General features: G+C 39.6%; 1 protein-coding gene across 9 annotated transcripts in view; it reads left to right on the top strand.

The window, feature by feature from the left end:
- The window catches only part of Dock10 (dedicator of cytokinesis 10), a 249,752-nt gene that overhangs the window by 47,787 nt on the left and 185,037 nt on the right, over positions 1–16,928 (top strand). For 2 of the 9 annotated variants that reach the window (XM_060368691.1, XM_060368690.1), the window contains exon 1: positions 2,465–2,791. The exons of 3 other annotated variants lie outside the window; for them this stretch is intronic. In XM_060368691.1, coding sequence (XP_060224674.1) covers positions 2,633–2,791 — 159 coding nt within the window. In that variant the 5' untranslated portion in view covers positions 2,465–2,632. Of the gene's footprint in view, positions 1–2,459; positions 2,792–16,928 lie in introns of those variants that run through there. 4 more of the 9 variants (XR_009586481.1, XM_060368693.1, XM_060368701.1 and 1 more) reach the window with 4 other exon arrangements.

Genomic DNA, 16,928 nt, shown 5'->3' with positions numbered 1-16,928 from the left:
ATATTTGAAGCCAAATTAATGATTTATAAGAAAAACAGCAGATTCTTTATGGAGGGTGTACAATTCATTTTAAAATAATTCCCTTCGTCCCATGTACATGCTATGTTGATATGAGGGAAGGCCTTTATGAGCAGATTTCTATCCTCTTCCCTAGTCAGTCCCACCCCCTGCACTCATGTAAACCTTACCACTCAGAACCTAGCCCCTTTCTTGCTGCTTTGCTGCAATTTGACAATTTTTCATGAGAAGCTGTTGAACAACTCTGACTCTCACCTCCCACTCTTCATCCCATTAGTTCTTTGCCCAGTGGATAACCATTTTATACACTGAATTTGAAAGGAACTCGTCTTTGGGCACTCTCTTAAAATAAAGATTTAGAGTCAGAAGGAAAGAATGAGGGAGTGGGGAGGGAAGAAGGGCTAGAAGGTATTGAGAGCCCCTCCCCCCGCAGTCATCAATAATGGGGGCGGATGCCTCAGAGACAAAGAGAGGATCGATGCAAACAGGCTTCTAATAGCTAGAAAGCATCTCCTCGTGTATTTCCCTAAAGACTGTGCCATCTGTCAAAACATCAGATTCCAAAAGCCACCCTAGAGTATTAGCCAGACTTAGGGAGAGGTGGTCAGAAGAAAGTTCCAAAGCCAAGGTGTACCTTTGGGCCCCCAGTGTGTGGGACAGAGTTAGGATCTTCTCTTCTCCATTTTCTAACTACAGTGAGGGGTATGTCTGGTTAGCCGTGTGCTTAAGAGCAGATGATCAGAACTCATGTATAGGACTGGAGGAGGGTCTACTGTGAGTTTGGGAGTTGGTGGGTAGTGGGAACCCTCATTCAGAGAGCCTGGAGGAACAGCCATATTTCAAAGGGTAGGAGCACAAGCATGGACTCACACTTGGCACTTGTTATACATACTCAATAGACTTACACCAGCTGATCTAAACTGTGACCTCTTGTCAGTAAGTGCCCCAGTCGTCTGCAGTGAAATGGCTTGGATTAGAGCACAGGCATGCAGACAGAGGTCCAGAGGAAGTTAAGGAGTTGCCAGTACCGTTAGCATTTTTTTTTCTTCTTTCTCTGGCAGCACTAAAATATGTTTGCTCAAAACAGAGTGAGATGAAAACTATTGGCAGTCAGTACTTCTTATAAGAGGAGGAGAAAAATGAAAAGAAACATGTTTTATTTCTCTGGCAAACAGCAATTAAATGATGCTGTGTTGTGACAGATTACTGCATAATTAATGCCTAATCAAGCATTTTGCTATATACTTCTCTAAAGCGACTTGACTGGTCCCTGACTTCTGTAAAACTAGTTGCTTAGGAGGCAACCAAAGAGGGATACTTAGAAATCACGTAAGCCATCTGACTGGGCCAACCACACCTTACAGAACAACCCTTTGCTAAACTGCATACAGCAGAACTCTGCATGCAGGAGCCCCCAAACTAAATAGAATATTGTTTTGTTTTGATTTTTTTTTTTAATTTAAATCTCTGAGAGCTAGGCTGAAGGAATTAGCTTGGCAAGAAGATCCCAACATTGAAAATTCTCCCGGGATACATGCTTTCCTCATTTGTAAGCAAAATCCATTTTCCATGAGATATTTTTAGCACATGTATCCCCTGCTGTCCTATTCTCTTTCGGTATACCATTAGATCTTGAGGCCATTCCAGATAGCTCACGTGATTTCTAAGTATCCCTCTTTGGTTGCCTCCTAAGTAACAAGTCTTACAGAAGTCAGGGAATACTGGACCCTTAACTACAGAAGAGCTCCATGTGTTTCTGCAAAGCTTTGCTTCTTATTGATGGGATGTTAAAATGTTTTCCAGCTGTTTCTAAGAGGTCAGCTCTGCAGAGTGCACCGAGTGACCTCAGATAGAGATTTTCAGCCCTGCCAACCGCCTATGTAAATATAAAAATGTATTAGGCTGCAGAACTGTGTGTGTGGGAACAGAACAACCTCACCATTGAGAAGAAATCACGGAGAACACTGGCATCTCTCACATGGTTTGTTATCGCATGCATACTTTTGATAAACTATCTTGATTCAGGGTGCTCTACATTTCTGATGCCAGTTTCTCTTCTGGAGTTTATGCAAAGTGAAATGCCAATGACTTAATGAGGTAAAACAAACAAAAAAAAAAAAAAACAACTTTCCTCTGAAAGTGTTTACATTTTATAAACTATTGTCAGTCAATATACTGCTCATTTGCCTTGGGAGAAAGTCAGCACAAAGTCAAGTTTTCAGCTGTTTAATTTGAAGAATGATTTGTGGTGTGTGTGTGTGTGTGTGTGTGTGTGTGTGTGTGTAGGAAAGATGTATTTACCCGAAGCTCTGAAGCAGAAATCCAAGACAGTCACTGTGATAAACAGAAACCATGCTTTCAAACTGCATTGAGAAACTGTCTCTGGATGAAATGCTCTGATGTTGTTGAGTGTGTTCAGTTTCCGTGGATCAAATCTTTCCCATCTCTGCATCCAAGCTATTTGGCCGTGATCAGATGATCAGAGCTCAAGGAAGTGATTGGAGGGTGAGCTGGCTGCAGCTGCCGTGTAGGCTCATTCCCAGGGACAAGAAGCCACTGTTTTTCAAACACAGCACCAACATAGAAGTTATTCCGTAGGCTCCAGGATGCAGCGATGGGCTGCACTGCCAGCATTGTTCTGCTTCAAGCTTTTCGCACTGTGGTCCAGAGGAGCTGTCCACACATTTGTAGAAGACGCCAGGAGGAACCATCCCATGAAATCGTGCCTCTTGACAGTGACGATGAAATGAGTAGACCCAGAACCCTCATAATGGTACTGTATTCTTGGCAAACAGCCTCTCTTGATTGAACTGTTATTACGGAGATAGATACTACAATTTAGGAGGTTTGGGTGTTTGGCTTCAGATCAAGATACATGTAACCTAGAGTTTTCTACCTCCTTGTTGCTGTTTCGGGGGGGGGGGGGGAAACAGTCTCTCAGAAGCATTGTTAACATTCAGAGAGCTGATTTTGTTGCTCTTAGATCTGTCATGTAAATGTACCCTGTGTGTTTGAGAAATTCTCTGCTTCCTAGCATTTGTATGTTGTTAACTCTGCAGCATGGAAGAAAAAAAAAAAGAGCAAAAAATTTTGATATTTAGTTCCAGTGAATTCTGTTCTATAAGTCCTAGTTTGTAATACGATCCCATAATGTGAATTTCTTTATAAATCACCTATAAACAACCGCGTTTTGTAGATGCTGGTAGTTAGATCTCTAATGTCAAGATAGCTGGGGTTGCTTTTCTGTCCTTTTCCTGACTCTGAAACGGAAATGCTTTTTCAAAATGCTTGGTTAACTTTGGCACAAAATCAGAGTGATATACTGGGAGTTTTGTGGAATGTGTGGTGTTTTCATTTCAAAGTTTTTTTTTCCTGCCAATTGTCAAATTATATAAATTTTAAATTTGTGCTTTTATTGCAGCAGATAGTGTTGCTCTGTGGCTGTGTTTGAGCAGCAAGGACAGAATCCTTCCTTACTTTATGATTTGGGGAAGAGATCTGCTTAGTCATTGAAATCCCCTCTCGAGATAGGATGGTGCGCTGAACTTTCCAAAACTGGGATTGTGTTAAAGTCAGGGTGCTTTCAGCACAGTCGACTTTTCTCTTAGATTTCAGTGTTGAAGGATACAGAAATCATGAATGAAAAATTACCTGTTGCAGTGACAGTTCTTAAATGAAAGTTATTTGGCCCTGGGTATGCCTCTGAATGACAGGAGACCACAGCGTAACACTGTTCACCAACTCCTTTGACAGGTCAAGGGTTGAGTTTTCACAAAGCACCATGGCTCTTCATTTAGGGCTATGATTATCTCTGCATGGCTGTATGAAGTCCAAAAAAATTTCATACTCATTACTGCTATGAAACTTAAAAGGCTTTGCAATCACTCAAATATCAAAAAGGTCCTTTTTTTCTAACTCTTATTAATAGTACAATATATCCACAAATATATATGTTGGTCATGCCAATAGTTTTTCTAATTAGATTATAATTTTTATTTATGTAAAATATTTTAAATTATTCAATATTAATTAACTATTTTTTCAGTATCATTTTGATTTATCTAGTTCTTTTAGCAGAATTGAATGGGATGCTAAAGAATTTCCCATGTAACTCTTATACATATAGTTTGAAGTTATATAGTTTTATCCCATAAATAAAACTATTTTCTCTAAGATATTTTTGGGGTGTGTGTGTATGTGTGTGTGTGTGTGTGGTGTTTGGAGATTGGGAGTTGTAAATTAATGTTTTGTCATGTATTTTGCTTCAGTAACTTTAGGATGAATGAAAAGTCCTAAACTCTGAAAACAAAACTAATTCACCGTGCTGTGATAGCATACAGTATGTTTAAAAATATAAAAGACTTTCTAGTGTTTTTTTTTTTCACCACAAATAGATGACAGATGTTTGAGCAAATAAACATACTTACTCCAATCTGAACATTATGCAGTGACTACATAGACGGAAATATCACCCGGCACCCCATAAGTGTGTGCAATTGTAGCGTGTCAATTCGAAAGTTTAACATGTCTAACCATAGCTTGCTGATGACAAATTAGAAGTTCAGAAGGTTGTACCCCTTGTTCACATGCTAGAACTCCTCAGTGTCAGTACTACAGGCCACAGGCCCACTGATTCCAAAGGCCAGCATGTTCTGCACCTTGTTTGCACCTCAGAGAAAATAAAGATGGAGCTAAAAACTTAACTGAGTTTTTATTAAGAAAGAAAGGAAGAAAAAAGGAAGGAAGGAAGGAAGGATGAAAGAAAGAAGAAAAGAAAAGAAAAACCATCCCGGACCTCTTAGAGTGACATATCTGAGTCCTAAGTCACTGTGCCTCTTGAAGATGTCCTCTAGGACAACTCCAGATTTCATACATGTAGCACAATGAAGAAAAACATCAGAAATCTCTCTGCCCTGGCTGCAAAGTGTGAAAACGATGGCGCGTTTCACGAGGGTTTTTCTTCTGGATGTGTTGCATTGGGTTATTTAGTGAGCGAATTTGTTAATGAGAGCATGGTCCTCCTTCCAAGATGGTGCTTTGACAGCCTTTGCTTCTGTGACTCACTGTGGAAGATACTCTGCGTGTAGATCCTTCACCTCCGGGTTCTACTGGTTTGAGGTGAGAAGAGCTGGTGGGGATGCTGGGGCACTGTGATCTCTCAAGCCCTTAATTAAAACAGGAGCGAATTAAGGAGGACAGCGAACACCACGGTTGACGGTGGATGTCCTGCAGGTTTGGGATTGTCACTTTGGGCTTGAATACAGATGTCTCGACCCATGAACTTCACTTTAGTCCTTCTAAAGTGTTGCGCAGAAATCAGCTCAGGACTTTCGTGATTGTAGTTTGGGTGTGTGGTCCAAATGAAGAGATCTACTAAACATGAAAATGAAGGATGTAATCCTTTTGGCATTGATCAGAGACACATAAATCCTAACAGCTGAGGCTATTAAAATCCAGTGCAGATTAACTGGTAAAAAAGAAAAATGAACACATTCCTTCAAAGTTCTAATTTGCCTGTAGTGCAGAAAATTTTCTGATGGGAGAAATTACAGAAATCTGTGTGGTGGTGCATGTGTGTAGCTGTCGGTATGAAGACGGAACCCACGCTTGGGTTTCACTCCTTAGAACATTTTTCTATCTGTTTTTTTTTTTCTTTTCTTTTCAGACAGTCTTTCTCAACTGCTGAAAACTTTCTGATTATGCCACGCTGCCTAGCCAGCAAGCCTCCATGATCTGCCTGTCTCTCCCTATCCAGTACAGGATTTTCAGGTTGTAAAATACAATTAAAACAGCCAGGTTTTTTTTTTTATGTGTGTTCCAGAGCCTTATACAATAAACATTATTTCCTCAGTCACTCAAAATATTTATAAATTATTTTTTATTCTACTTCTAGCCTGCTTTGATAAATCTTACAGATACCTAATTTATTTTATATAGATGTATTTTTCAGTTAATTCCTGTAATTTATCATGTCCGCTAACCCCAGAGGTTTTCTTCATTTTCAAGTCTTTTTTCCTTCCTCTCAAATAAAGAATGAGTATCCATTGACACAAGAAGAGACTGGGAAGCAACTGTCAGGCAGGCCTCTATCTCCGACTGGCTATATAACAAATCCTCACACAACAGATTCACAAGACTCAACTAGAAGGTGAAACATTTTAAAAATCAATAAACATTTTGAGATGATTCTGAAACAGTAAACGCCTTAAATTTAAGTTCAGCCATGACAAGGATACAGTATTTGCATCAAGGCAACTATGGTTTAATTTTTACTTTTGATGAAAGATCAAGAGACATGACAATAGCCTAAATGTGTGGTGAGTCTAGACAATGAAGCCAGTGCCAGTCAGTAATGTGCACTTATCCTCTTGAGTGATTCTTCATCACAATTGCCACCCCAAGACGTGTATCATAAGCTCTCCTTTGCTACTGTAGAGTTTTCTACATCCGATGTTTTAGTGAACTATGAAGGGTTTATGCCAAGTTCTGTCTTTAGTTCACAGCCCACAAAGTAAGAATTGTTTTCACAGATGTAAGATGGCATGAAATTAAGGGAAGAAACCAAATATAAAAAGGAGAAAGGAAGAAAGAGAAAAGTCCAGAGGGATGCAGAGAAGATAGATGGTTTACCAAGTCTAAAATACTATGCAATTCTAAAATGTTATAGTAACAGAAAAATTTGCCTTCCCTTGCCTGTTAAATGACAAGGCCTCAGTCGTTAAGGACTCGTCTTTTGTCCTTATGTATGACTTCTGTGGTGCATTGTATTATCCAATTTGTCTAAAGGAACTTGGACTTTCTTCTGGTGCCTATTACTTCCCTGAGGATCTAGGAGCTAGTGTGATTGAACAGTGACTTGTAAGTTTGGAGCCGAAAGAACAAAGGTTGGAGTCTCAAGTATCTTATTTAACTAAAACCCAAATGACCTGGACATTTTGGATCACCTCTGTGTTTGGCATAGGAGAAGGAGTCTGTCCTGTCTGTTGGAGTATCAGAATATTTACCTTATAGAATCACATTGTATACCAGTTAATATTTCTGTTAGTTGTTTTTCTTAGCACTGTTACAAAATACATGCAAAAGCAATTTAGGTGAGCAAGGATTTACTTTTTAACATATAGATTGGGGAGATTTACGTCCATCTTAACAGAGAAGGCATAGAAGTGCTCATGGTGAGAAAAACATATGACAGAGACCACACACTGCAAGGAAGGACCTAGTAGAGCGAGCAAGACTGGAACTAGGGTGAGGCCATAACCTTCAAAGGCCTGTCCTTCCTCATCAACGTCCTTCAACCACTTTTAAGGTAGCCCCACAGGCTAGGGAACCAGAATGCAAAAAAAAAAATTTTTTTTTGTGGGTTTTGTGAGTGACATTTCAGAGTCAACTGCGGCAGTGGGATGCGGGGATGGAAAACGGCTACCTTAGCCTAGCAGTGAGCCTCTTTATCTGAACAGTGATGATCTGCTACCCACCGGGTAACTCATGCAGCAAGGCAAGGAGGGCCATTTGCATTATGAGTGAATGTGTTTCTTCTATATCCATTCTCAGAGGATGCTACAGAGAGTGTGGGCCAAAACCAGAGGCCGAGGAGTGTGTTGGTATAGCTCTGCTTGAGTTACTGTTTGACCTTCCACATTTGGAAAGTCTTTTCAAATGCAAACACAATAATCCTTGCTTCTTGCTCAAGTACTTTAAACACCAGGATGAGAAACAAGATGAAGGAAAGAAATAATTATTTATAAAAATAATTACATTTCTCTGGGGGCTTATTTGTTTACATATAAATATATGCTTGGTGAACAAAATAAGGACTAAAGAAAAGTTTGATATGGGAACTACTTCAGAGGAAAAAATAATCTCTTTACGACCTTCTACTAAATAGTCTAATAAAACTTTGGTAGAAGGATTCTTCACATTCTTTGCCCAGTTTCATATTTGTTGAATGGCTGTATGAGGAACAGGCTTTTAAGGTCTCTAAATCCCAAGTTAATGTTCTCTGCTTTAGTGAGAATGGATTTGAATATACCAACTGAAGACTCCCTTAGGAAAGGAATCCCATGTAAATAATGGAAACTGAGTTTAAATGCTGTGCCAAAGAGAGCACAACATGGAGCCTAAAAGCCTTGAGAATCTTTGGCAGTAATTTTTGCACATGAACTAATTTTCAACTGAATCATGAAGCCATAGAAAAGAGACAAATGCTTTGAGTGTCTTCTTCCTGGGTAGAAGAATTAATTGAATATGATTGGAGCTTAGTAATTAACAACACAAATCTTTCAGAAAAAGGCTTACAGAACTCAAATAACATATGGCATCTGCTTGTCCAAATAATAGTGCATCATTATAGTTTTCTAAGTTACACCAGTTTTCAAAATGATAAGGAACAAATTTTAAAATTGAGCCTATAATATGACAAAGAAAAGCAGAAAGTCCTAGGTAGATATCAGAAGAGGGGGAAAACAGGGAACAGGACAGGAGCCTACCACAGAAGGCCTCTGACTCTATCCAGCAGGGTATCAAAGCAGATGCTGAGACTCATAGCCAAACTTTGGGCAGAGTGCAGGGAATCTTATGAAAGAAGGGGGAGATAGGAAGACCTGGAGGAAACAGGAGCTCCACAAGGAGACCAACAGAACCAAAAAATCTGGGCCCAGGGATCTTTTCTGAGACTGATACTCCAACCAAGGACCATGCATGGAGATAACCTGTAACCCCTGCAGCTTAGTCTCCAAGTGGGTTCCCTAGTAAGGGGAATAGAGGCTGTTTCTGACATGAATTTAGTATTTGGCTCTTTGATCATCTCCCCATGAGTCGGGGGGGGGGGGGGAGCAGCATTACCAGGCCACAGAGGAATACAATGCAGCCAGTCCTGATAAGACCTGATAGCCTAGGGTCAGGTGAAAGGGGAGGAGGACCTCCCCTACTTCCCTATTGGGGGAGGGAGAAAAAGGAGGGAAGGTGGGATTGCAAGGGGACAAGGGAGGGGGCTACAGCTGGGATACAAGATGAATAAATTGTAATAAAAAAATTAAAAAATTAAAAAATAAAAAGCTGTGATGATCAATTATGTAAATCAAAACCAGTGCACAGATTCAACTATGTAGATAGACATAGATATAAATAAATGTGTGTGTGTGTGTGTGTGTGTGTGTGCATGTCTGTGTGTGTATAAAATAGTCTACCTTGGTGATATGATGCTTTGGGAGAAGCTATTGTGTAAAGGTCGTAAAGATTATATTACCAAATAAAAATATCTTGTTATATGTCTAGAAAAATAATGAATTCAAATTACTTATAATAAAAAATCTTTTAATTTTTAAAATAGAATCATATATAATTTTTAAGTATTTGCTTTCAGAGTTTCTTTGCTGTGCGGAAGAGTGGGTTTTAGGCTTATCCTTCAACTCTATGATTCAGTATGACCCTAACCCTAAACAGTGATCTTATGAAATAATAGTGATATAACTGAGAAACTGAAAAAAAAATAATGATACAATTGAAAGTCACATGTGTCTTTTGCAAATCAAATACAAATGTAGCAATTTTTCTTGCTTTTTCAATGAGGTTATCCTAAAATGGCAACTCATTCTTTCAGGTTTTAGCTTCATGGGTCTGATTTGCTTAGTTGAGGGACTACAGTTTAGGACTGTTGAAATTCCTGCTATGGTTTGGATCTGGTGTTATCCTCAAATACCTGGGTGTTACAGACTGGCCCTGAGTCTATGGCACTCTCTGGATGTGGTGGGACCTTTAGGAATTGATGTGTAGTGGAAGAAGGTAAAGTCAGTAAGATTAGCCCTTGGATGCAATGTCAGGAGTCCAGGACCTCTGTCGCTTTGTTTTGCTTCCCAGATGCCACGTGGCAAACAGCTTCCTTCAGTGTGTACTGCCACCATGCTGTACTGTGACTTAATGAACCACAAACTGAAAGGTCAAGAACTGAATCAAAATGAGCCTCTCCCCCTAAGTTGATAATCTATAGCTACTTTGTCTCAGCCACAGAAGGCTGACTGATACACTTCACTTTCTAAAATCTGTTTTATTTTATATTATATTTTAAAAGATGCATTCACTGTGCCATGCGTGGAATGTGTCACCAGTTGTCTAAACATCAGGAATCCAGTACAGAACTAGAGTGGACAGAAGGCTGAGGAACAGAGTCACAGTGTCACTGGGCACAGGTGACAGTAGTCTGACTGCTCTAGTGTCTTACAGTAGACAGTTTGGAGGCTGAGACCGCTCAAATGGCTGTAAGCTCATAATCCTGATTGGTAGGTACTTCAGTGAGAGCTGCAGTTTTAGTGCTTTAACCATTGTGCATCTAGCCACAGTGAAGTAGCCATTGTTCAGAGACCTGGAAAATGACAAGATGCTAAGAAGACATAGACCACTCTCTGCTATGACAGGACACGAGAAACTGCCATGTGTCATTCCTAATTTTTACAGTGCTTCCTGACTTAAGGGTCAGAGTGTGTGTTCTGAATCTCTTACCAAACCAGCCGCTGATTGTATGAGCCCTGGGTCATTATCTCAATTATTTCTTCTGTAGCTTCTCCCTTTGTGCCTGGTGTTTATCACCTCAACATGTCAACATGTAAGCTCTCAGCTTTCAAAGCCAATAGAATCCACATGGCTCTGCCCCCTCACTCTTCTGCTTCCCTGAAGACTCTGTAATTAACCGGGTAATCCAGGCTTTCCTCACCTACAGATTGGTAATCTTATCTCCTCTTCCTCTTACGGCTTTAACTTCTTCCTGTCCTGTAAATGATACACTGCTAACTTTGTGAGATTAGAAGGTATACATGCTTAAGGAACTATAATTCTGTCTGCCATACTACCTCAGGAGGTTATTTCAAAGACTCAATAGATAAACACAAATAACAGTCTATAATGAATTCTGGTGATTAGGAAGAGGCCAGTAATTTCTAGTTGTTTTATTGGCTTTTTACTGTCTTGATAAAATGCATTTACAAATTTCATTTACTTTATGGTTATTTTAGGGAAAAGAATTGGATTGCTAAAAAGAAACTTGTATTTCATGGAGTATGTGAAAAGATGGGAAGGCAAGCATAGATTTTTTTTTTTACCATGGCACTTTGATATTTATTTAGTAGAATATTCACACGATTATTAGAGAACACACAAGGTTGTTTGAGTTTCTCGTTTACATTATCTACCGCTGGCTTGTTCTTTGGAAATTTAACGATTTCTTTGTGAATCACTTATCAGTTTTAAAAATTATACAAAATCTAGAAATAATAACAATTGTAAGTAATGCTCAAAACTGGGAGGTGGGGAGATGGAACCCTAGGCAAAGAGTCCACAGCACAAGCATGATGAGCTGAGTCTGGATCCCCAGCATCCTTAAAAATGCTGGGCGTGGTGGCACATATGCATCGTCTCAGTGCAGCAGATCTCAGGGGCTCGCTGTCCAAGCAGCCTGGTCACAACAATGAGCGCTGAAGACATCCTCTTTCTAAAGATAAAGGAACGCTCCCAGCCTCTAGCTGCCACCTACACACATGCCCTGGCCATCACACCCATGCACACACGCAAAAACCCAGCACGCCTTTACACTTGTAGCACAGTTCAATGTGAACTCTAGGTTATTATCAAAAACATTTGCTTGATATTTGGAGCTCTTATAAAAGAGTAAATTCCCCATGCTTCGCTTTTGAAAATTAAATGTTTTCCCATTATTATCTAGATTATCGACTGTTAGTGTTAAATTGCTTAAAATGAAGCAAAATTAAAAACAAATTCACATGTTGAATTAGCCACTTCTCAAACACTCCTTGGCCACGGATAGCTTTGGCTCTGCATTGGACAGTGCAGGCACAGCTCATAGCGAACCTGTCCCAAGTCGTACATCTCCGAGGGATTTGTCAAACTACTTTTGAACTCAGGGCAGTGCTTGCATCCACACCGCTGAGCTACCAAACCTGTGAATGATCCACAGCCAAGCCTAACTTACCAGTGTCTCCGCATGAGTGTTCCTTTCTTTGACTAAAACAGAAACTAGACACAACAACAACAAAAATTGACCATTTCGTATCTTTAAATTATTCAGAGAGGACAGAGAGGAGACTAGGTCAACTGCTAATCTGAGTGTTTAAGGTGTATTAAAAATGTATCATTCTTCTCTTGTCCCCAGAATAGTCTCCTAAAGTGGATAATTGGCAGCAGCATCAAGTTGGCAAATGGGCCGTAACAAAACAGATAGAAATAAAATGATGCCCAGGCCAGCAGAAGAGGCACAAGTATCCTGTGTAGCCATTGGCCAGCGTCTTCCTGCCACTTGCCTTCTTGGGGGTAGCCCTGCCTGCCCTACATATTCTTTCCAGCTTCAATGCAATCACATCTCTTTTTACCTACAGCCTGGCCATAACCATTACTTTAATATCTCCTTCCTTATGCCAGGCTGGTCATGTTTGTTGTCCCCTCTTCCATGTCCTGTCTGTATTGTCACAGGCCTGGATTTCTTGCTGCTGTTCTGGACAGTGTAGGCACATCAGATAGTAAACTTGTCCAAAGCTGTGCCTCTCAGGAGGATTTCAATGGTTTTGAACTCAGAGCAGCGCTAGCAGCCGCACTAACACACTACAGAAACCCGGGTAAGCTACTCCTGGCTTAACAGTGAGCACAGGGGTGTGCTATTCTTCAGCACGCTGCCCAGTACTGACAAAAATTTCCAACGAGGACTGTATAGAATAGCAAAAATGTTGAGAATTTTAGATTACAGATTCTAGTCCCCTTGCTAGAAAGGGAAGCTCAAGACCAAAGAGAAAAATTGGGTTGTCAGTTGTTTTTAAAACAATTGGCACCAGAATAAGGATATTTGATCAATTCTGAAAACCCAGAGACTTGCATACATCATTTAAATATATGCTTGGCCTCACCCTTCAGCTCAGAGGTGATGGGCTACAGTTCCAGAGTTCATGCATGATTTCAAGTTGAACAACATAAATACTAGCTGCCTACTAATAATAACTGCAGTAGCCAGGCAATACTAGCCTGTTTCTGATTGTTCTAGGAACAAATCCATCTGGGGGGATGAAAGCCAACTCTGCCTTTCTGCACACAAGGGACTCCTGCTCCAAGTTAGTCTTTTGACTTTTCCTCAGGACTAAATAAAAGAAAAGTGCATTCAAGTTAATTTGTGGAGCTAAACAATGACGATGTTATACAATGACAAGTTCCAGCAGACGTCTGAGGGGATCTATGGGGCCTGTGACAGGGATGATGAAGGGCTGAGAAGGTAAATTATTCTCTTGTCATTTCTTTGCATTAACTGCGTTCAGATTTCTGCTTGGGGAACAGACATGTATCTTTGTGACCTTATAGAACTCTGAATCTCTAAGTTCTGTGGGAGAAACCAGATGGTCGAATGACATGGCCAGCATGTTTGGTTTGGAAAATATGGGACTCTAGGGTCAGTCCCTGAATTCCCTGAACCTCTGTGTCCTGAATGCAGGCACAAAAATAACTCTTCCTGGTGCTGTCCAGGATGAAATTCCTCCCAGTACACTGTCTAGATTTCCCAGGCACTGTACTTTGTTAATGTTTATAAAACGTGACTATCCACTGCCCCCCCATACTATAGAAATTAGGGTAATGACATATGTAGGTAGAATTATCTGGATGTTATTTGGGGATGGTTTTCAGGGGATGTTTTTGCATACATTCCCCACTGTTTAAGAAACTAGAATGTTAAGTTAGAGACTCACAAGTAAACAAGTTATGAAAAAGAAGAACTCGGTGAAAGTGGCAGCTCTCTTAGGGTTTCTGTTGCTGTTACAAAACACCACGAACAAAAAGCAAATTGGGAAGGAAAGGATTTATCTGGCTTATACTTCCATGTGGATGTTGAGAAAGTCAGGACAGGAACACAAACAGGGCAAAGGCCTAGAGGCAGGAGCTGATGCTGAGGCCATGGAGGAGTGCTGCTTGCTGGCTTGCTCCTCATGGCTTGCTCAGCCTGCTTTTTTACAGAATCCGGGACCACCAGCCCAGAGATGGAACCACCCACAATGGGCTGGGCCCTCCCCCATCAGTGTCTAATTAAAATACTGCTCTGCTGTCAGATCTTATGGAGGCGTTTTCTCAGTTGAAGTTCCCTTCTTTAAGATAACTAAGTTGTATATAAAGTTGACATAAAACCAGTCCACACGCCAGTGAACCGAATGATGGACTGGATATGTATTAAAGAAATGAGGCAAAGGCAGAACTCGGGGACAAGGAGACATGGAGATCAGAAGACCTGCTGAGCAGGGTGAAGGCACACTGATGTATGACACTGTACGGCCTGCAGTTAGTGAAGTAGTCTCTCATAAGACCCGGTTTTTAAAAACTGTGCCCTAGTACCACTCTAAAACTCAGTGACATTTCCATCCATATTCTTCTACCACTATTTTAAATCCTTCAACATAGTTTTTTTCCTGGTGGCTGCCATCTTTTGTTCCAGTGTTGCCCATGTCATTGAAGATTGTTGAGTTTTGAGCTGAGATAATATAAATTCCTTTCTTTCATTTGTTTCAGAAAGTTAAGTGGGAAATGCCAGATCTGTAAATAACAGCAGACTGTTATTATAGGAATTGGAGATTGTAGTTTTGAACTGTGGGCATATGAACCAAAAGATACTTTGGAGTATTGATTTAGAAAATAAAAGGGGAACTAAAACATTATCAGCAAATGCCTCATTTTGCACCATTAAAAAATAAATTACAAGATATGCATGGGAACATAAAAACTCCTGGAACCCCCAAAGTTCATCGTCAGATGCCTTCAGGTGTTCTTAGGAAATGGGCTATTTGCTAAACCTGTGGTTACAATTAGCATGGATCATCAAGACTTTCCATGACTGCCTTAAAGATGAAGATTGACAGAAGACTCAGGGTTGTAGAATGACTATCACTGAGCAAACCCAAAAGTATAGAAAAGAATCCGTTATCATCTTTACAGGGGAAGTCCACTGCTCTGTGCAACTAACACTTCTAAAGCTCACTGGACAAAAGTAAAGATTCCAATCTCAAATTGAGATGAGGGAGAAATAAAGAAATAACAGTGACCATTGCCTTAGATTCGCAGAAGATGCCTGCTTCTCAACAGCCCTGAACCTTAGTTTGGCAAGTTCCCGTGGCATTCACCTACTGCCTCTGGTTTATGTGTGAGTTCTAGTTAAAAGTATAACTAGATGTTATACTGGGAGCTGGAGAGATGTCTCAGCAATTAAGAGCACTAGCTGCTCTTCCAGATGACCCAGGTTCAATTTTTGGTACCCACATGGCAACTCACTCCTGTCTATACAATTCCAGGGCTTCTGGTACCCTCACACAGACATACATGTGGGCAAAACACCAATTAACATAAAATAAAAATATTATAAGAAAAAAATTTTAAAAAATAAGTATAATTGTGGCCGTTTTGTAGTCAATCAAATGTTCAAGGTTTGTTTGTTGCTTTGTATCTTTCAGCCTAATTTGTACCCAAATACATGTCCTTAATATTCTCATATGTGTGCCTTGTAGCCCTGTGTGGATTCCACTGTCATGTTTCATACATTAGCCTGGTGATGATCTTTTTAGTGAAGTCATGTGTGTATGTACACAGACAAAGCCATCTGTTGCTTTAAGCTAGCAAGCTCCAGTCCCTCCCTGCCTTGATTGCTCTTGTGCTGAGATTAATATATTTTGTGCTTTTATGATTCAAAAGCTTAAACTACCTATATTTTCTACAAATTAATTTCTTATTCCTATGCTTTTTTTAAAAAAAAATACTGCTTATAACTTATTTTGATCAATAACAATGCCAGCAGAATTGATTTTAGTGGTTTTTCTCCTTGATATTTCTTTCACCTGCTTGGTTTCTGAGAAAAGACTGCCTTGTATATACAAAATTATGTTTTATTTTGTCAGTGGTTTAGTGACTCTCCACTTCAAAAGCTTAGATTCACATTCTCTATTCAGAATTCAGATGTGATTTTACCGAGATGAATTCACAAAATACATAGGAAGCGCCAGAAAAAAGAAGTCATGAAGTGTGAGGAAAGCCTCATGCTTTCCTCTTTTATTTCTGATTAAGATATAAGAGCAGAGGGCTGGAGAGATGGCTCAGCACTGGCTTGACTTCCAGAGGACTCGTGCTCAATTCCCAGCCCCAACAAGATGGCTCACACCCATCTGTAACTCAAGCTTTAGGGGATCTGACCCCTTCTTCTGGCCAAGCATATACAGACATATATGTAGACAAAACACTTGTATATAAGTAAATAATCAAAATGCTAAAAGAGACAATTTTAAAAAGCTATGAAAGGAAATTCATTGCATTAAAATGCAAATGCTACAATAAAGTATAAAATAAAATGTACCTCTGAGGCAGTTCATTCTAATTTCCTCCTTATAGTCCAATATTAACAAGTTAGAGATAGTATGTTTTTTTTTAAAGATTCGTTTTTGTTTATGTAAATTTCTGTGTGTATGAATGAGTGTGTGTGCTGTGTGCAAATAAACTCTTAACCCTGGAACTATCTCTCTAACCTCTAGTTTTCTTTCTTACAAAATTAATTTAAATGATACTAAGAAAATTATTTATATGTATGAAATTAAACTATTGTGATATGGTACATTCAGACACAGATGCATCTAAGTTTAATAACTTGGCCAAGAGTTCTATTATAGTCACTGGTATACATTATATTATAGTTAGCATGTACAAAAGCAATATCAGGTGCTTAAGTATAAAATAAAAATTGAGGTAGAATATATTCAATGCCTTCATAGGAAAAAACTTAAATGTTTAGTTCTTGTGGAGATTGTGTAGATGTAGAAAAATGTACCTCTTAACTCTTAGTAAAACTAGTAGAAAAACTGGGCTTTGTCCTTGAGCTTCTTATATTTTGTGTCCAATGA

Source organism: Meriones unguiculatus, chromosome 15 (assembly GCF_030254825.1).
Source record: "Meriones unguiculatus strain TT.TT164.6M chromosome 15, Bangor_MerUng_6.1, whole genome shotgun sequence".
Classification (NCBI taxonomy): domain Eukaryota; kingdom Metazoa; phylum Chordata; class Mammalia; order Rodentia; family Muridae; genus Meriones; species Meriones unguiculatus.
This window is presented reverse-complemented; position numbering and strand designations above follow the sequence as displayed.